General features: G+C 27.0%; 1 protein-coding gene across 1 annotated transcript; it reads right to left on the bottom strand.

Annotated features, from left to right (window-relative positions):
- Positions 1-1,859: 1,859 nt before the first annotated feature.
- On the bottom strand, positions 1,860-16,111 carry LOC145830075 (transforming growth factor beta-2 proprotein-like). Its single transcript, XM_082937962.1, has 5 exons — positions 13,677-16,111; positions 11,266-11,408; positions 9,899-10,043; positions 6,267-6,356; positions 1,860-3,160 (listed from the first exon to the last, which is right to left on the bottom strand). Exons 1-5 carry the CDS (start codon positions 14,014-14,016, stop codon positions 2,598-2,600), a joined length of 1,281 nt encoding a protein of 426 aa, XP_082794088.1. The 5' UTR covers positions 14,017-16,111; the 3' UTR covers positions 1,860-2,597.
- Positions 16,112-16,497: the final 386 nt, after the last annotated feature.

Below are 16,497 nucleotides of genomic sequence, written 5' to 3'. Positions count from 1 at the left end.
TTATCATATTTGGTAGTTTAGCTTTTTAATAGCTTAAGTGATTTACGGCTGAAAAACTGTTGAAAAGTCAAGGATAATACTACAAAATCAGTCGTTATTACTTCAAATATTAATACTTTTTAGTTTCTTGTTCTACATGTTGCAACTAAACATACTCTTATTATTTAAAACAACTAGGATTAAAACAATTTATGTTTTATAACTTTAAACTTTAAACATTGTCTATACTAAAACAAATCTGTTTACTTATTGCAGCTTACTTTACAAATTGAAACCCTAGCAACATCAATTTGTTCAATTCTAAAACTTTATTTCTCTAATATGATCTAGTAGTCTATGATTTAGTTCAATATGGTTAGGATCAAGAAAATTTCATCACAGTTGTAATAATATCAAAATTCTATTACTCTGACTTGTTTACAGTCTTAAATGAATTTATTACAAGAAAAAGAAAAGAAAAATAACTTTGTGTTACCATACCATAATGAGATTTAGAAAAAAATGTTCTAGTCTTGATAAAAACCAGTTAATTAAGACAATTATTTTAATACAAAGACTTTAGATTATAGAGTTTAACTTCTTAATATTGAATAAAATACGTGCCAATTTACATATTTATTTTGACCGTTTTCAGTGAGAAAAAACCTTACCTTCTAAAGTATTGAACTGCACTCTAACAATATAGCTGATAATGTATAATATAACATAAAATAAAACAGTAAATTAGCAAGTATATTATTTAAGTAAGCTCTTGATTCCGTAAATTGAGCAATGCTTTATAGTCAACACTAATAAAAATAAACTTTTTATACTTAAAAATACTAAATATCAAAACCTTAAGATATGTTTTGATTTTTCAAAATTGTTAATATGAAAAATCTACGATGTGATATTATATAGTATAAAAGCTTTGTAAGTATCTATCTAGCTAGTCGATGTATATTATTATTGGTATAAAACTAAAAGTATTGTAACTTTGATTTTTATTTCAGTTAAATTTTTTTCTTATGAAAAAACTCAGCTAAAAAACACTTAGCAGACCAAAAAACAACAAAAGTAAAAATTCTTAAGTAAAACAAAAGTCACCACAGAGGCATTTATACGAGTTTAATGAATATAGGACTGTTGAATTGAGATATTTTAATTATCAAATGCAGCTGTGCCAGCTGTAAGTTTAATTTTTAATCCACCAATGCATAATGCAAATAAGTTAAGTGTATTTCCAATCGCTAACCAAAACTTATATAAAATATCCACAACTTTTAAAACTTTTAAGACAATACAAATAAAAAATATCATCAAAAAGTGCTTAAATAAAGTTTAAAATATTAATATAAACTTGTTGATTGCATTTTTTTACGTTTCATATTGTTGTTTTTTGTTAACTGTTTTATTTAAGTTTCACTACTGTTTAGTTAATTCTTATAAAAAAGTACCAGTATTAATGTTTCATTATTCTATTAAGTTAAAAAAAAACTTTTGTTTACTAGATTCTGTTTCCATCTAGTAAACAGTGTCCTAGAACATTTTTTAAAAATTAAATAACTTTAAAAACAATATTCAATTTTAAAAATAAAACTTAAAAAATGGCTTGTGAAAAAAGTTATAATTATACTGTAAAACAGTTGCTAATTTGTTTTTATATTAATTAAGTTTTTATCGTTTACATAAACTATAACATTTCTTTATATGGTAAGTTTTGAAAAGTATTATAAAAAAACTAAACTTAGTATAACCTTTGTATAAATTTTCATAAAGTTATAGTCTGTTTTAAAACTTAAAATAATCTTATTTAGTCTTGATTTAATTTTGAATTTAAAATATATAAATAAACGGTATAGTTTGTTTTTTAAGTTTATTCTAAAGATTACGATCAATTTTTTTTTTCATATAACTTAATTGCATAAAATCCCTACAAAATTACTTTTTTTTTTATTATTGTAGTTTTTAAAGTTGATAAGCTTATAATATAAAGTTATAAGAATTTTTAAGCTTTGAAACAGTTTGAAAAATAAATCGTAAACTTTGTTTAAATAAAAAGACACACGAATACTGCAGTAAAAATAGTAGCAAAATATGATTCAACAGCCGACTCGAAAACGAAACGTAAAAAGTTAGCTTTTTGTGAGGATTAAAAATGAAGAAGACACGAAACGAGAAAGGCGACTGTTAGGAGACTACACAACAAAGAAATTTGTTCTCAAACGCAGCGTGGGTGTGTGAAGAACCCAAAAAAAAAAGTTCGTACGCAGTGAAACCCGACCAACGCCCGCTTAAAATTTACTGACTAAGCAATAAATAAGAGCTCATCACGTTTTTAAATAAACACTTTAGTAGAGATATAACTGTTTTTTTACACTTAACATTTCAAGAAAAGCCAGCTGACCAGCAGCTGAACAGAAAAAGTTGTTGGATAAAAGAGGGTCTGGCCAGCCCGACTCCATGCTCAACAAACCAAAAGAAAAGTTAGAGGTTCAGTTATCAGAACGAGCAGTTAAACGAGAAACTCGTTTTTCGCGAGAAAAGTTGCATCTTGTTTAATCAGACGACAGAAAGCAAGCTCTAATAACTAAACAATCTCTCTCTATCTCTCTTAATTAACCGCAACTACAAGAATCAACGAGCAAGTCAGTCAGCTGCCTTGTTCGATACCTGCCTCCGGAGTATATCATGATAACGAGGGGACCGTATTCTTTGGGCGTGCAGCACGGAGAGGGAGAGGCGTTCGGGTTGTTCATTCGGTGCATGTACAGCACGTTGTAGTGCATCGTGTCCCCGCTGTACATGTACGGACACGAGCCGGCGCAAAAGTTGGCGTAGTACCCAGCCGGGTTGGCCACCCATTTCCACTTCAGATCCTTCTTGAAGTCAATGTACAGCTTCCTCAGGCAGCAGTTCGAGTAGCTCGGCTTCTGTTTGAAGCAAAAGTCTCCGTCCAGCTTTGACTTTTTTCTCGATTGTAGCGGCGCGGCTCTCTTTCGCCTGCGCGACTGGTTCGCGTCTTCCACGTCATCGTCTTCGTTGCGGGCGCGCGTCACCAACACCAGATGGGGGTAGGTCATGTCACGGGTGTGGGTGGTGACAGGCACGTCCTCCGTGTCCCTGTCGCCCCTGCCCCGTCTCCGCTGTTCCGCCCGTTTCGTTCTGCTCGACCTCGTTCCTGTGGAAAAATTTTAGTTGCCTAAAATTTTTTGTGACCTAATAGTTTTTATTTAACAACCTGTCAAGTCTCATTTCTGACTAATGTTATTTTAAAAATAATTACTGCACCTACTTGATTTTAAAGTAACTAAAAAATTATTAAATTTAACTTAGTGCAGTTTATTTAAGTTGTATTACATTTATTAAACTAAGAACAATTTTATGTAGGTAAATTTAGGTTTAATTAGGTTAGAGTTGCTTGTTTTTAATAAAGTGCAATATATTCTAAAGAAACAGTGGTATAGTATTAGCACTGTGTTAGTGATGCAATGTAACGTTAATAAATATGAAGATTATTTGTAATTTATAGGAAATTAAAAATCACAAATGCCCAAATTATTAAAGTCATTTTGTACTAAATAGTAGTTTTGATACTTATTTTAACACTGGTCATCATATTTAACAAATGTACAGTTTTACGAGTTTTAAAACTATTGGTCGTTATATAAACGTTGAAAATTAAAAACAACAGTTACTTTTTTTTAATTTTAGAATTTTTATTTAATAGATGTATTGTATATATAAAATAAAGTATATTTTTTTGATATTTTAAACATAATATTTGATAGTTAACATATATTTTAAATAGTATACAAAAGACAGTCAGTGGATTGCGGAACATTTGCTATTGCGGAACATTTGGTGAACAATCAGAGTTGTGCTGAAACTCTGATTTGGAGAGATTAGTGAATATTAAAAGTTGTTGTAACGTGTTTGACTTAGTCAAAATGGAAGCTATATGTATCTTAAATAGAAAATCTACCTTTTGTAGGCAAAAAGAATTTGACTATAGTGTTGTTTTATATACTTAATGCTCTTTTTGGTGTTTATATGTTTGTATTTAATAAGCTCTAATAATTAGTATGTTGACTAGTTTTATGCAGTTGACTTTGTATGTAATTAACGTTTACTTATGATAATTACTACTGTTACTTTATAAGTTAAGATTGTCTTTTATTTATTGTTATGTATCCACGGATGAAAATAGCGTGTAGTATATCAGAATATACAGAGTAAATTTGAACTGAATGTCTTTCGTATATTGTTTAAACTTAATTTCGACTTCAAATGTTTGTATCGTAAATATATAATAGTTTTCTTTAATTTACTTAAGTTATATTCAATCTTATTTAAGTTATTGAAATATTTTATAAATAAAGAATTAGTCTATATTTTTTTCGTTCGTATAGCAAAAACTACTTTCAAATTCTTAAAAACTATATGACCTTGATCTAATTAAAGTTTCTTGCAATACTCTGAATTTAACTATTGAATTAAGTACTGAAAACACGAAGTGAACACTTTAAAAGGTGATGAATGAAATGCAAATTATAAAAAATATATAATTTATTGAAATTGTGTACAACGTCATTGAACTCTGCGTGATATTTCATTAAGTTTGTATGTAACAATTGATATTTCATTTTAGCGACTTTGATTTTTAAATTAAGGGGTTTCTGTTAGCGACTCTTCTTATTTTTATCAATTGGCCGTGAAAATATTTTCAATTACACGTGTACCTTCTCATAGAGAGTAAAAGAGCAGAAACTTTAATAAAGTATTTTTGACAGGCGAGTTGCTTTTGCTTTCATATGCTTTTTTTATTAATATTGTTGTTGCAACTTCGTTACTTATGTGAGAGTTTCCTTTTTTTTGCTTACGATTGATTTGATTTGTTTTTTAATAATAATAATAATTTCTAAGGGTAAAAATATCTTTTATTTCATCGTATAATTTCAACTAATTTTTTTAGTATACGTTTTGGTAAATCTTTTTTTTTTAAGTCTTTGCATCTTTCATAAGTTTAAATGCTGTATTAAGAACTTAATTTAATTGTCTTAACAACTTTTTATAAGTAAAAAATTCCACAAAATACAACAGTTAAAATATATAGCTATTCAGATTACAACAAACTAATTACTACTCTGTATAAGACGTTTTATGGTAGCTCTAAACGAATACAGGCAAGTGGCATTTTATTGCAATGTATAAAACTTCGCAAGAATGTAATGAAAACTGTTTAGATTTGTATTTTTAGTCAAGCTTTCATGAGCAAGGTTGTTTACACTGGGGTGGAAATTGAGCATAAGCGATTTCATATTGTGAAAACAATCAGCTTATTTAGACGTCAACAGATTAGATAAATACGCGCCTGTAAACACCAACAATTGTTTTTTCAACAGCAAAAAAGACGAAAGGATGTTGATCTTGGTAATCATCCAGAAGTTCATACAACCAAACATTTCATGAGGGCTGCTTTCGATAAAACTTTTACTTTGTTTTCAAAAATGAAATATTATCTATCTAGAAAATGTTTTTATGTAATACATAGTTGACCGCTGGTAAAAGGCTATTAAGTTTCCTTATTGTAAAGTTTAGTTGATTTGGTTTCTGGATTAAAATGTTAAACTAATGAAGTTTATTCTGCAAAGATTGTTAAAATAACAGAACTAAGTGTAAAGTTTGTAGGGGTTCATTTTTGAAAGTTTGCATAAAAAGTTTAATAATTTAATCTTAAAATAATCAAAAACACTTTTATACAATAGTTTTCACAAAAACTAGTTTTCACAATCAAAAAAATAATTTTAAAAGTAATTAATTGTAAATTAACTTATGTTGTTTCTGCAATTTGTTGTTTCAAAATCAAAATTATAACAAAAGTTAATAAATAATAAGTATATATATGTATATTTTGCAAGTAAAGTTTAATAAATTACCAGACTTTGCTTTGCAATGACCCAGACTAAAGTTAGTATCTAGTTTGTGTAATTATTTTAAATAAATTCTGCATGACTAAAGTTTTACATACAGCTTGTAACATTACAAACTTTTAAGAATTTACATGAATTAACATCCATTTTAAAGTTATTACTTTTTGTTTTTACAATATAAAAAATTAGACTAAAATAGATATGCCAAATAATGTTGTGTTATAAATTTATAAAATTTTGTGCTTAGTTTTTAAATACAACGTTTGAGTTTCAAACCTTAAAAAAATGTTTTAAAGCTGTCTATAATATTTATAAGTTTTATACTTAAAGTTACGTTTAGTGATAAAACAAAACCTTGAATATTCGTTTCAATGGTCAAGTTTGGATCATGACATGCACAACTGTCCGAACAAGCTAAAGTCAGTTCCAAACCAAAATTCTTATCTGTTTTATAATTTAAAAGTTCTGTTATTAAAAAATCCAAGTTAAAATTTAAATTCAGTTAGACTAACTGCTTGTTGTATACTTTAAAAATGATACTTTGTTTTGGTTTTATGGTTATTAGCTTATTTTTTAAAGTATTGTAAGACATTTTTGAATTATGTCAAACAGTAAAATTACTGTTGTTGTGTAGCATTACAAAAAAAGGCGACTACTTAGTTCTATTTTTTAGAAGCTTTTGGTTGGAAAAGCGAGTTTTTTTTTAAATTCAGTTACGAAATAAAAGACGATCTGTTTAACTTTAGCTAATTTGTGACAAAATAGTATTACAGTTTAAATTATGTTCATAAACTTCTGTTGAATCACTTTTAAATACTATAAACTTAGTAACTTATGTCAAGACGTTGTTAGAGATATTTTTTATCAAGAGTTTGGCGTATAAACTTGTAAATAAATGCTGCATCAGGAGCAGAATAAAGTAGGTTGATCTTGAAAACGTAAATGCTAAAAAGGTTATACATTATGACAGCATAGCACGTGAAGTTTCCGCTTCCTGCCCTTTTTTGTGACGTCACACCAACTATTCCCCTTTCCGCTACAGCAATATCAATCACGTCTAAGCATTGTGACGCTACATTACATGCGTGACAACTGAGCGATTTCAATTTCTGCTCGTAGCACGAAAACTTGACGGATATTTGATTTTTAAAATAAATGATGGTATCAAACCAAATTAAAAAGTTTAAAATATACTTCAAAGTTTACATGTCATTTAAATGTTACAAAAAATTAATTAAGATGCTAGCATTTTTTTCACACGTACTGCTTCTAAAGCTTAGATACAAGTCAGTCATTTTAGTGAATATTGTTTCTTCAATTAATATATGAACTTTATAGTTTGTGATGCTCATAGAAAACAATTAAAAAACTGTAAAGTTTTATATAATGTTATTTTTTTAGGTTACTTTTTAGTTGTTAAAGAATTATAGTGTGTCCATAAACGCGGTAAAACTAGAATATAAGTTTTCTTTTACTTAATATTCCATTAGTAAATGTTGTGCACAGAACAAAGCGTTTATTAAATTGATATTTTTACGGTTTCTAACAAAAAAGAAACTCTTTAACAATTGATAGTTACAATTATTTTGTGCATTAGTAAACTCATGAAAACTACATAGCTTTATGATATCATTCCTATTTATTAAACCGTATAAATCATCAAACAGTTTCTAAAATACCAAATAAATAGACAAAAATTTAGAAATAACGTCATACATTTTACTGGCTTTAAGCAAAAGAAATTTCAGGCTAATTAAATAAACTAATAATTTTTAAAAACGAAAATGCTTATTTAGTCAGTACGAAGAGATTTTAATTTTTCATTATTTTTTCAACCAGTAGATAAAGGGGCAATTTGTTGCGTTTTAAACACAAATTTGGCAGCGAAACAAGTGTTGAGCGTAGACTGTCAAATGGAAGACAATTGAAGCTGTATTTGACAACAAATTTTTACATCATAAGCTGATAAAAAACTTAAGCAGTCGACCACTATAACGATTTTTAGTTAGTTTTTGGATCATTCATTTTTTCTTAAACTTTGATAATTCTTCAATGGAAAAAGGCATACTAAAATTATATCTTTGTAAAAAACTTTTTTATTATAGTATGATGTATAACATTAGTTCAGCTTAAAAAAAAGTATGAAAATTGTATATAAATATTACACCTGATTTTTTTAAAGGTTTTCTATGAGACTAATATATTTTCATTTTGAACACACCTCTATGTATCTAAAGAGTACTACTTTTAAAGAGGCGTGTTTAAACGGGTGTGTTTAAACAAAGAAAACAAGATGCAGCCTTCTGCAAATCATTGAATTTTTTAGCACGTGAACTTTTAGTTTGTTTAGATTAGTTATAATACAGGGTAATCTGATAACTGTAAAACTTAACATAATAAATTCAATCTAACTATTAATAAATTTTTATGTAAAAGTTACAAATACTTTTCAAAAAAGTAAAAACACTACAAATTATTAGTTTTTTAAGGTTGATATAAATTTTTTGTTCGGCTCTTAACTAGTTTTATCCACTATTTTTTTACTATACGCTGGTGTAAAGTTTGTTATGTTTGCTGTCTTCGTAGTAAAATAACGGTATAAAAGCTTTATGTACACAATTTTTTTTGCTTTTTTTTGTTTCAAGTGTGTATGCTTTATAAATTCGACTTAAAATTCAGTATATTGTGTTTTTTGTTATGCTTTTATCTCGTAATTTAATACTATGTCATTAACTATTGTTTTAGGTTAGAACTTTGTTGAGCATTATGCTTAAGAATTATAGTTTGGTTGAGTTATAATATGCTAGCTAAAAAGCTATACTTAAAAATGAAACATAATTTTGAAAAAAACTCATTAGTGGTCTGTTATTAAACCTGTAAAAAAACATGTAATTTGATATACAACTTGATTCAGCCAAAGATAAGTTGCACAGTATGTTAAATGTGTTTAATGGTAGGATTTAAATGTGAATTTACCCTATTAAAAAATAAAATTCAAAAATTACAACCAACAAAAAGCTAAACTCCTCAAATAACTCTTTATCATATAATATAAAAAAACATATTTTCTTAATAACTTATATCTGACAGCTAATTTAGAGCAAAGATTTCTAGTAACAATTGAGTTCTATTCTAAGATCATGACGTCAGAGTGTTTAGCACGCCCACTAACATATTAATAAATAAGTAATAATAAGAAATTCAAACTAGAATGTTTATGAGATTTTTTTTTTATGTTGATTTTATTTTCAGCGCATCATACTTGTTAGCGTATTTTGTATCACATCTATTTTATTTTCTCCGTTAAGTTTAGTTTGAATGTTTTACTCTAATCGTTTTATAGCTTTTTTTGCTAGAACTATATTTATTAGGTAAAAATTAATATGTTTGTGTAAAGTTTAATTACAAAACTTTTTTAGTTTTAACTGTTTGAGTTATATTACTTGACTCTTAAAAAAATTAGGTGTTAATTGGGTATCAAATTAATGGTGTGTTTGGAATTAATAAAAAAGCGGTTTAGTCATACCTCAGATTTTGGTTTTGTAAGACGGCTGTAAATGAAATGATTGGAAACAAAATATTTAGACATTGTATAAATTTAAGCTCTAATGCGGCTTCATAGTCATTAATACAGTTTGCCAACCTTCACTCAATATTTTTTGATAACCGAAAGTTATAAAAAGAGTTAAATACTTTATGTTAAGTTTTCAAAATACTTAAATGTACTTATTATGCAATTAAATGTAGACTATACATTTTAAATAAAAATTATAACGTTATAATTTTACAAAAAAGACAAAAGAAGCAACACAATATTTACTAATTGTCATACGTTCTAGTTATAATGTTTATTGAAATACAAATATTGGGTCATATTTAATCATATAAATCTGAACAAGAGTATTTTTATAATTTTAGCTCGATCAAAAATGCCTTCAAAAGTAAAAAAAAAAACTTATCAAAAATATTTCCCAGTGTAAACGAACCTGGAGACCTTATCCACCTCTTAGCAGTGTTGGTCACGTCAAACGATTGCCACTCGTCCGAAGTAAGGTCCATGTAGAAGTCGTGCAATACTCGCTTGTTTTTCTTGTCGGTTCCAATGTTCCCTTCTATGTCGTTTATGACCAACTGTGAAGAAAATAAGTTAAAGTACGCAGTCTTTATTATTAGTTTAAAAAGATCTTTTTTAAGTGTTTATTTGCACAGATAATAATAAAACTGTTATTTTTGTAAAATAAAAACATACTTGCAATGCTCATAGTAATTGAACTTAATCTAAGGTGTATTGAAATGAAATATAATGAAAGTTAAAAGCTTAAACCAAATTATAATGTTAAAAAAGTTAAACAGCATGCAGTTTTATTCAAGATTTTATTTAAATTTTTAGCGTTTTTATACAATTTAAGTCGATTTGTAAAAAAATATCTAAAAAGACGTTAGGTAAGTTACAAATTTTCTTACGCTAAATTGCAAATCATTTTTTGATTACATTTAATAACTTAATGTTGTACTAATAAAAAACTACATGTTTTTTAGATTTTAGAAAATGTTACGTACAAAACTTGTTAAAACAGTTTGTTAGGTAAAAATTATTTTTGTAATGAAACAAAATGTAATATTTAAGTCACTTTTTGCATTAGAAACATTTGAAATAAGTAAAAGGTGATTAAAAAAAAGTAAATAAGTAGAAATTTTTACTAGTTTACTAAAATTTATCCGGAAATTTTATCGAGTTGTTGAAAATGAGTCAATCTCAAAACTTTTAAGGAATTCTTTGAACGAAAATAGATAAAAAATAGACAAAAAATTTCTACAAATGTTTGTGCGGTTTGATATACAATTTATAATTTTTTTAGATGAAAAGCTATGTAGTGTTATTTTTAACGTATTCCATTTATTTCGTGGATTAAAAACATTGCAAATATATGTGTAAGCTACAAGTGTACTGTACAAGAAAGAAAAAAAAAGTAATTTAATAATAATTTCTTAAAAGTTTTAGGGTCATAGTAAAATATGGTTAAATTATTACTAAGTTAAACTGAACGTTAGTTTTTATGAAAATTAATTTTATCGGCAATTAAATTAACAAGCATAATATATTAACTTTGTGTTTAATTAGTTGGATTATTTTAAGCTGCTAATATACTTGTTTAAAACACTTTCGAACTGGAAAATCTTAAAAAGAGTAGAAAAACAAACGGTAGTTGATTAAGTGCTTTCTAATTTTAATGTCTTTTTCGGTTTTATTATTCTAAATAGTTGGTCGTTTATGATTAACCAGTATCATATCTGGTTGAACAAGTTAGTAACATTGATTTAGCTATAGTATATTAAGAAAGTTCAAACTTACTCTTTCAGTTGATTTAGCCCCAGTTGTTTTTTCGTGTTTAATCCGGAAGTAAGCAGAAATAAGATCATCTGCACTAACATTCTGAGAAGAGAGATCAAAGTGAAAGTAATGGGCTCTTTTCGAATTGTTTTTCTCATACTGATCTGTAATGTATACAAGTTGAAAACTTGAAAATTTTTTATCAGTTATAAGTATTAGCGATAACCATTCAAAAATAAGTTATATAAAAACTTGTATATAGAAAAATATGTCACAAAATAATCTAAATATTTTTTATGCATTAAAGTATTCAAGAGCTATTGTACTTTTTGCTAATTATGTATGTAAGCTTAAACACTGACCAGTGACCTGAGTTGAGCTAATACGTTTTATCAAATTAGAAGGTATTTGACAACACCAATAACTACAAAAAAAACCGTTAGTGCTTACATATATCAAAACTGTATAATTAAAAAACTTTATCATAGATTTATTTGACTTTTTTTTGTAAAAACTTATAAAACATTAACAGAAGATGAATGTTTCAATTATGGATCAGTGTTTGTAAAGTAAAAATAAAAATATCAAGTAGCTATTTAATTAAGATATTAAAGTCTAAAGTTTTATAAAACTAATTAAGTACAAAGCATTTTGCTTTTCTACAAACAGAAACAAGAATAATTCTCGATTTTGAAATATTTTACTAAATGAAGTTATATAGTATAAAAAGACTAAACTAAATTTTGACTTTGAATGAAATTAAACTCGTTAAAAATTCATAGCGGACCAGAATTCTATAAAGCTTAAATTTATAATTTTTAAGAGAGTTTTTATATTTCAATTTGTTATAGATGGCTGATATCACGTTGCTAATTCTTTTCAGCTTTCCAGCAGTATTTGCGGTCGGATACGCCCCTGCACCAGCATTTAAAAACCTTTGGGTTTTGCGTGGAAATTTAAAGACTTTAATTTGTATGTTATGAGTGTCTGAAAGTGTTACACCATACACTGTTTTCTTTTTATTCTTTTTTTTTGATAATTGTTTACATCTTATAATTACTTGCAGCAGTTTAGTAGCAGTGTAACATATGCTAATTAGCTAATTATCAGCAGTTGGTATAAATTATCAAACTCTTGGTTAATTCGACGTTAAATACACTTGAGAATTTTAAAGGTGCGCAGCATGTGTGGTCCCGATTTGTCGATTACCGGATTTATAATTTAATAGTTACTTTATTAATTATCACTTGTGGTATATTATATATATTAGAATGAAAATTTATAGCTAGGCTTATAAAAAAAAATTATAAAAAAGTAAATCTTCTTACTATTTCTGTTGATTGTTAGACTTTTATTCTATAGCTATTGTGCCTTGATGTTTAGCAATGCTAAGCTATAGCTCTCTTTTTAATCGAACTATAAATTTTCTAGGTACATAGTGTGATTTCAAATTTAACCGCAGTGCGTGCGTATTTAAGTGCACTGGAATGAGTTATTAGTTTTTAATTTAACTTTATTTCCAATGATATGAATTAATACGCTATTTCATAAAGTATATCCGTTGAAAAAATTTACTTAAAAAATATCTGTACTTGAGATGTTAAACGAATTGTAGTAGAAATTACCCTAAGCGTTGAAAATCTCTTAAACTTTAATAGAAAATATTTAAAATCAAAAAGATTTTTAAAACAGACTTAACACTTTACAAATTTCTTAAGTAACTAAAACAAAGAAAACACATTACTTACTATAGTCAAAAGATGCTAGTTATTTTCAATAATACAAAGATTTTTTATTACTAAAGTAAAATAAAATTTCATTTCATTGCTAATCAAAAAACTAACAAACAAATAATAAATCGTTTTATTTTCTTGAAAACAAGCTTAAAAAAATTCTAGTAATGAAGATAATTTTGATGTTATGACTAAAAGTATAATTAGTAAACAATAATTTATTAAAATAATTGTTTTGTATCGCATTTTAACGCCATTTTATTGTTTATTTTCATACAAGTACAAATAGTTTTCATACTAATAAAAAAGTTAAAACAAAATACTCAAAATTTTTACTAAAGTTAAAATATACACTTATTAATCAAGTGTGAACACTGAACAAAACCTCTTTAAATGACCAAACTAAACAATATTTTAAAAAGTTTGTAACTACTGGTAAAAGCTACATTTTAATTGGATTACATAATAAATCGTGACATAGTAAACAACAAAGTGATAACTCATAAATTAATAGTTTCGAAATTTTTTATTAATACAACTACATTAGTGATCTGAGCGATTACATTAAAGTATAGTTTCAAAACTTAGTTTTGTAAAAAGATACATATATCTTCTAATAAAGCGAATCTAAACATTACAAAGCTTGTGTTTGTTGTTAATTTTTTTTAAACGCTTTATTACTAAGAAAGTCAAAACAACCTATAATAGCGTTGTCTTTCTCGTACACAGTATGAAGATCCTGAGCGTAGTACTTGTCGTCTCCCTCGACTCCGCACTCCCTCTTCTTTCTCTTCGCTTCTTCAGCTGCAAACTCTTTTGTCACGTTGTACAGTCTCAACTCGTCCTCTGTCGGCTCCCTTATGTCCTCCTGGTTGCTAGGTAGCTCCTGAAAGCCGAGCTTACTGAGTATCTGGCCTCTGATCGCTTCTAAACGACGGTGCTTCATTTTGTTGAAGTCGAGCTGGCAGCCTCCATCAACTTGCCTCACTGAGTAAAGAAGTAACAGTGACGTAACAAAAAATACTAAAGTGCTTTTCATTTCTCAATAGACTTCTATGAAAATTGTTGTAATGAGTGTTTGGTTAAAGTTTTTGTTATAGTATCATATAATACAATAAGTACCTAATTAAATAGTCAGGATCACAAGCTTTATCTTGTTCAAAATAATGCTTTAAAACAAACTAGCTATACTTAACTAAAATTTAAAAGATTAGGGTTGATACTACACAATATTTATATATATACATAGGTATTAATTAATAGGGTCTATTTTTAATTATTAGCAAAACTATTTGTATGGATTTTGTTCTGAAAAGTTAATTACACTTTTGTAACTTCTGTGAGAAAATTTTAACTTCTTTCTCTTTAATCTACTTATTATGTGCTTTGTTATTGAAAGTTCAAAAAACAAAAATTCATTTATTAAAATTTAAGCTCCGTGTCTAAGTTATTTGAGTAACAATGAATTTAATGTTTACTTATATACAAAAATCTTTTGAGAAAAAAAATACAAAGTATCACTGTAAACATGTAAAATAATAATACTATAAACAGTAGTTTTATCAAACTTCTTAGTTTTCGTATATATAAATAAAACTAAACGAAATAAACTTTAGTTATACAGAAACAGTTATAAAACTTATACCAAATTTTTTATCATATGTCTACATAAATATGTAATCTGCAGAATTAAAAGTTTCAGCTTTTAATCAACTAAATGGTAAGTTTTTCGCAGCTAAGTAGGTACAAAAGGAAAGAAGCTAGGTAAATAGTTTAGTTATGCAATAATGCAGTTAGTACAATTTTCCTTGCCTATTTGCCACTCTTGATGCTTTCTTATTCTCTTTCGTATAGTATGTACTGCTATTGTTAAGTTTTATTGCCTTTGCTGTACCGAGTAGTGTTGTTTTTAGTTCAGAAATAAAAACTTAGTTATTTGGTAAAAAAGTAGTATAAATCTAGCTTTTAAGCTTACTATTTAACTCTTAAAACCAAAATTTTTTTCAGACATAAGTCAATAATTTGTAGTTTATTAGACTACAAGCAGTTTTTTTGATGTTTTTTTTTGAGCAAAGAAGATTAAAACGTTAGTATTTTAAAACTTTTGAAAATGTAACTTAATAACAAAAGTGCTTAAATAAAATGATTGATAATAAAATTAGCGTAGTAAGTATATACTAGCTTAATTTAAAAATCTATAAGACTTTTTGCGTCGACCACACACAGTTTTATGGAATTTACTCAGGTGCTTTGCAGTTTGGAAAGGAAAAATACATCAATCAGAAATTCATTTATTTACTTTAATTTGGCACGATGAATAGTTTTGAAACATCATCCAGATATTTAAAGCGGTTGGATAAATCGAAAAATGTAGCCAAAAATATCAAATATTTTCAACAATGAACTTTATTTATCTTTATCTTATTATTCAAGCGCAAAAATTAGCTCAGCAAATTTTTCGCTTTAAATTTAAAAGAAAAATTTGGTACTGTGCATTTCAAACGAACATTTAGCAGCTTTAAGTTATTATGTCATCATCTTTAATTTACAGGCAGGGGCAACGTCAAAAGGGAGAAAAACAAAAGCCAGCAAACAGCTTATTCTACATTTAATGTTGACGCTCACAAGCGGTTTAATTGTGAACTTAAGCATCTAACGTCGTTTTCTTTTATCTCAGTTAATTCATTCCCGACTGCAATTTCACCTATTACTTTTGCTGCAGCTTTTAGAGATAAGATAAAAGAAGTAGCTTCCGGTAATTAATTCACACAACAAACAAAAATGGGCCAGCAATCAGTGCTGAAGTGGTCTCGGCGGAAACATTTGTTTAATTACAATCACGTGTGCTGGCTTCCTCGTTTTTTTTTGTAACAAAACTGGACTTACTAGAATCTAATTGCTCAATTAGTAAGAAAAGCATTTGAGAAGTTTATAAATATACCAAAAAGTTATAAGTTTTTAATTTTAAATGTAATTAAGCTTTTTTTTTTCATTTTTAGAAAAGCTAAGTTGTTATTAATAAACTACCGATAAAATTACTTTAATGTATGATTAATATAACGAATTTATTTTAAAGTACATAACAGTTTATAAGTTACTCAAATTATTACATTAGGCTCATTGCTGCATGCTATTGCATATATAAAATACTATACTTTTCATTATATTCTTTTATATTCGTTTGAACATTTTTAATAAAAAAAAGGGTTTAAGTTTAGTTTAATACCCAGACTACAATGAATTTAATACAAATTTTTCAAGTTAATTTTTGTAAGTTGTGAAAATTCATGAATTTTTATTTCAATTTAAAATATAAATATGCTTTAAAGTATCTCATAATAAAAACTACTTCGTTTCTATAAAAGAGATTCGAACTAAAAAAAATACTGTGTGAATTTTTTTAAGCAATTTAAATTAAACACACTGGTTTGCAAGCTTTCGATTTTCTACAAGCATTGTACACTGATGTGCGTAAAGCTCATCTTTTATCTATTGTAAATAAACTAAATTAAACCAAATA

This window comes from Thalia democratica, chromosome 2 (assembly GCF_965202585.1).
Source record: "Thalia democratica chromosome 2, ktThaDemo2.hap1.1, whole genome shotgun sequence".
Classification (NCBI taxonomy): Eukaryota; Metazoa; Chordata; class Thaliacea; order Salpida; family Salpidae; genus Thalia; species Thalia democratica.
This window is presented reverse-complemented; position numbering and strand designations above follow the sequence as displayed.

Excerpts from the sequence above, each read along its gene's own strand:
- LOC145830075 (XM_082937962.1), bottom strand. The coding sequence starts at position 14,016 with ATGAAAAGCACTTTAGTATTTTTTGTTACGTCACTGTTACTTCTTTAC. Across the intron at positions 11,409-13,676 it reads GAAAGACAACGCTATTATAG|ATCAGTATGAGAAAAACAAT; the intron begins GTTGTTTTGACT and ends TATACATTACAG. Across the intron at positions 3,161-6,266 it reads CATTGAAACGAATATTCAAG|GAACGAGGTCGAGCAGAACG; the intron begins GTTTTGTTTTAT and ends ATTTTTCCACAG.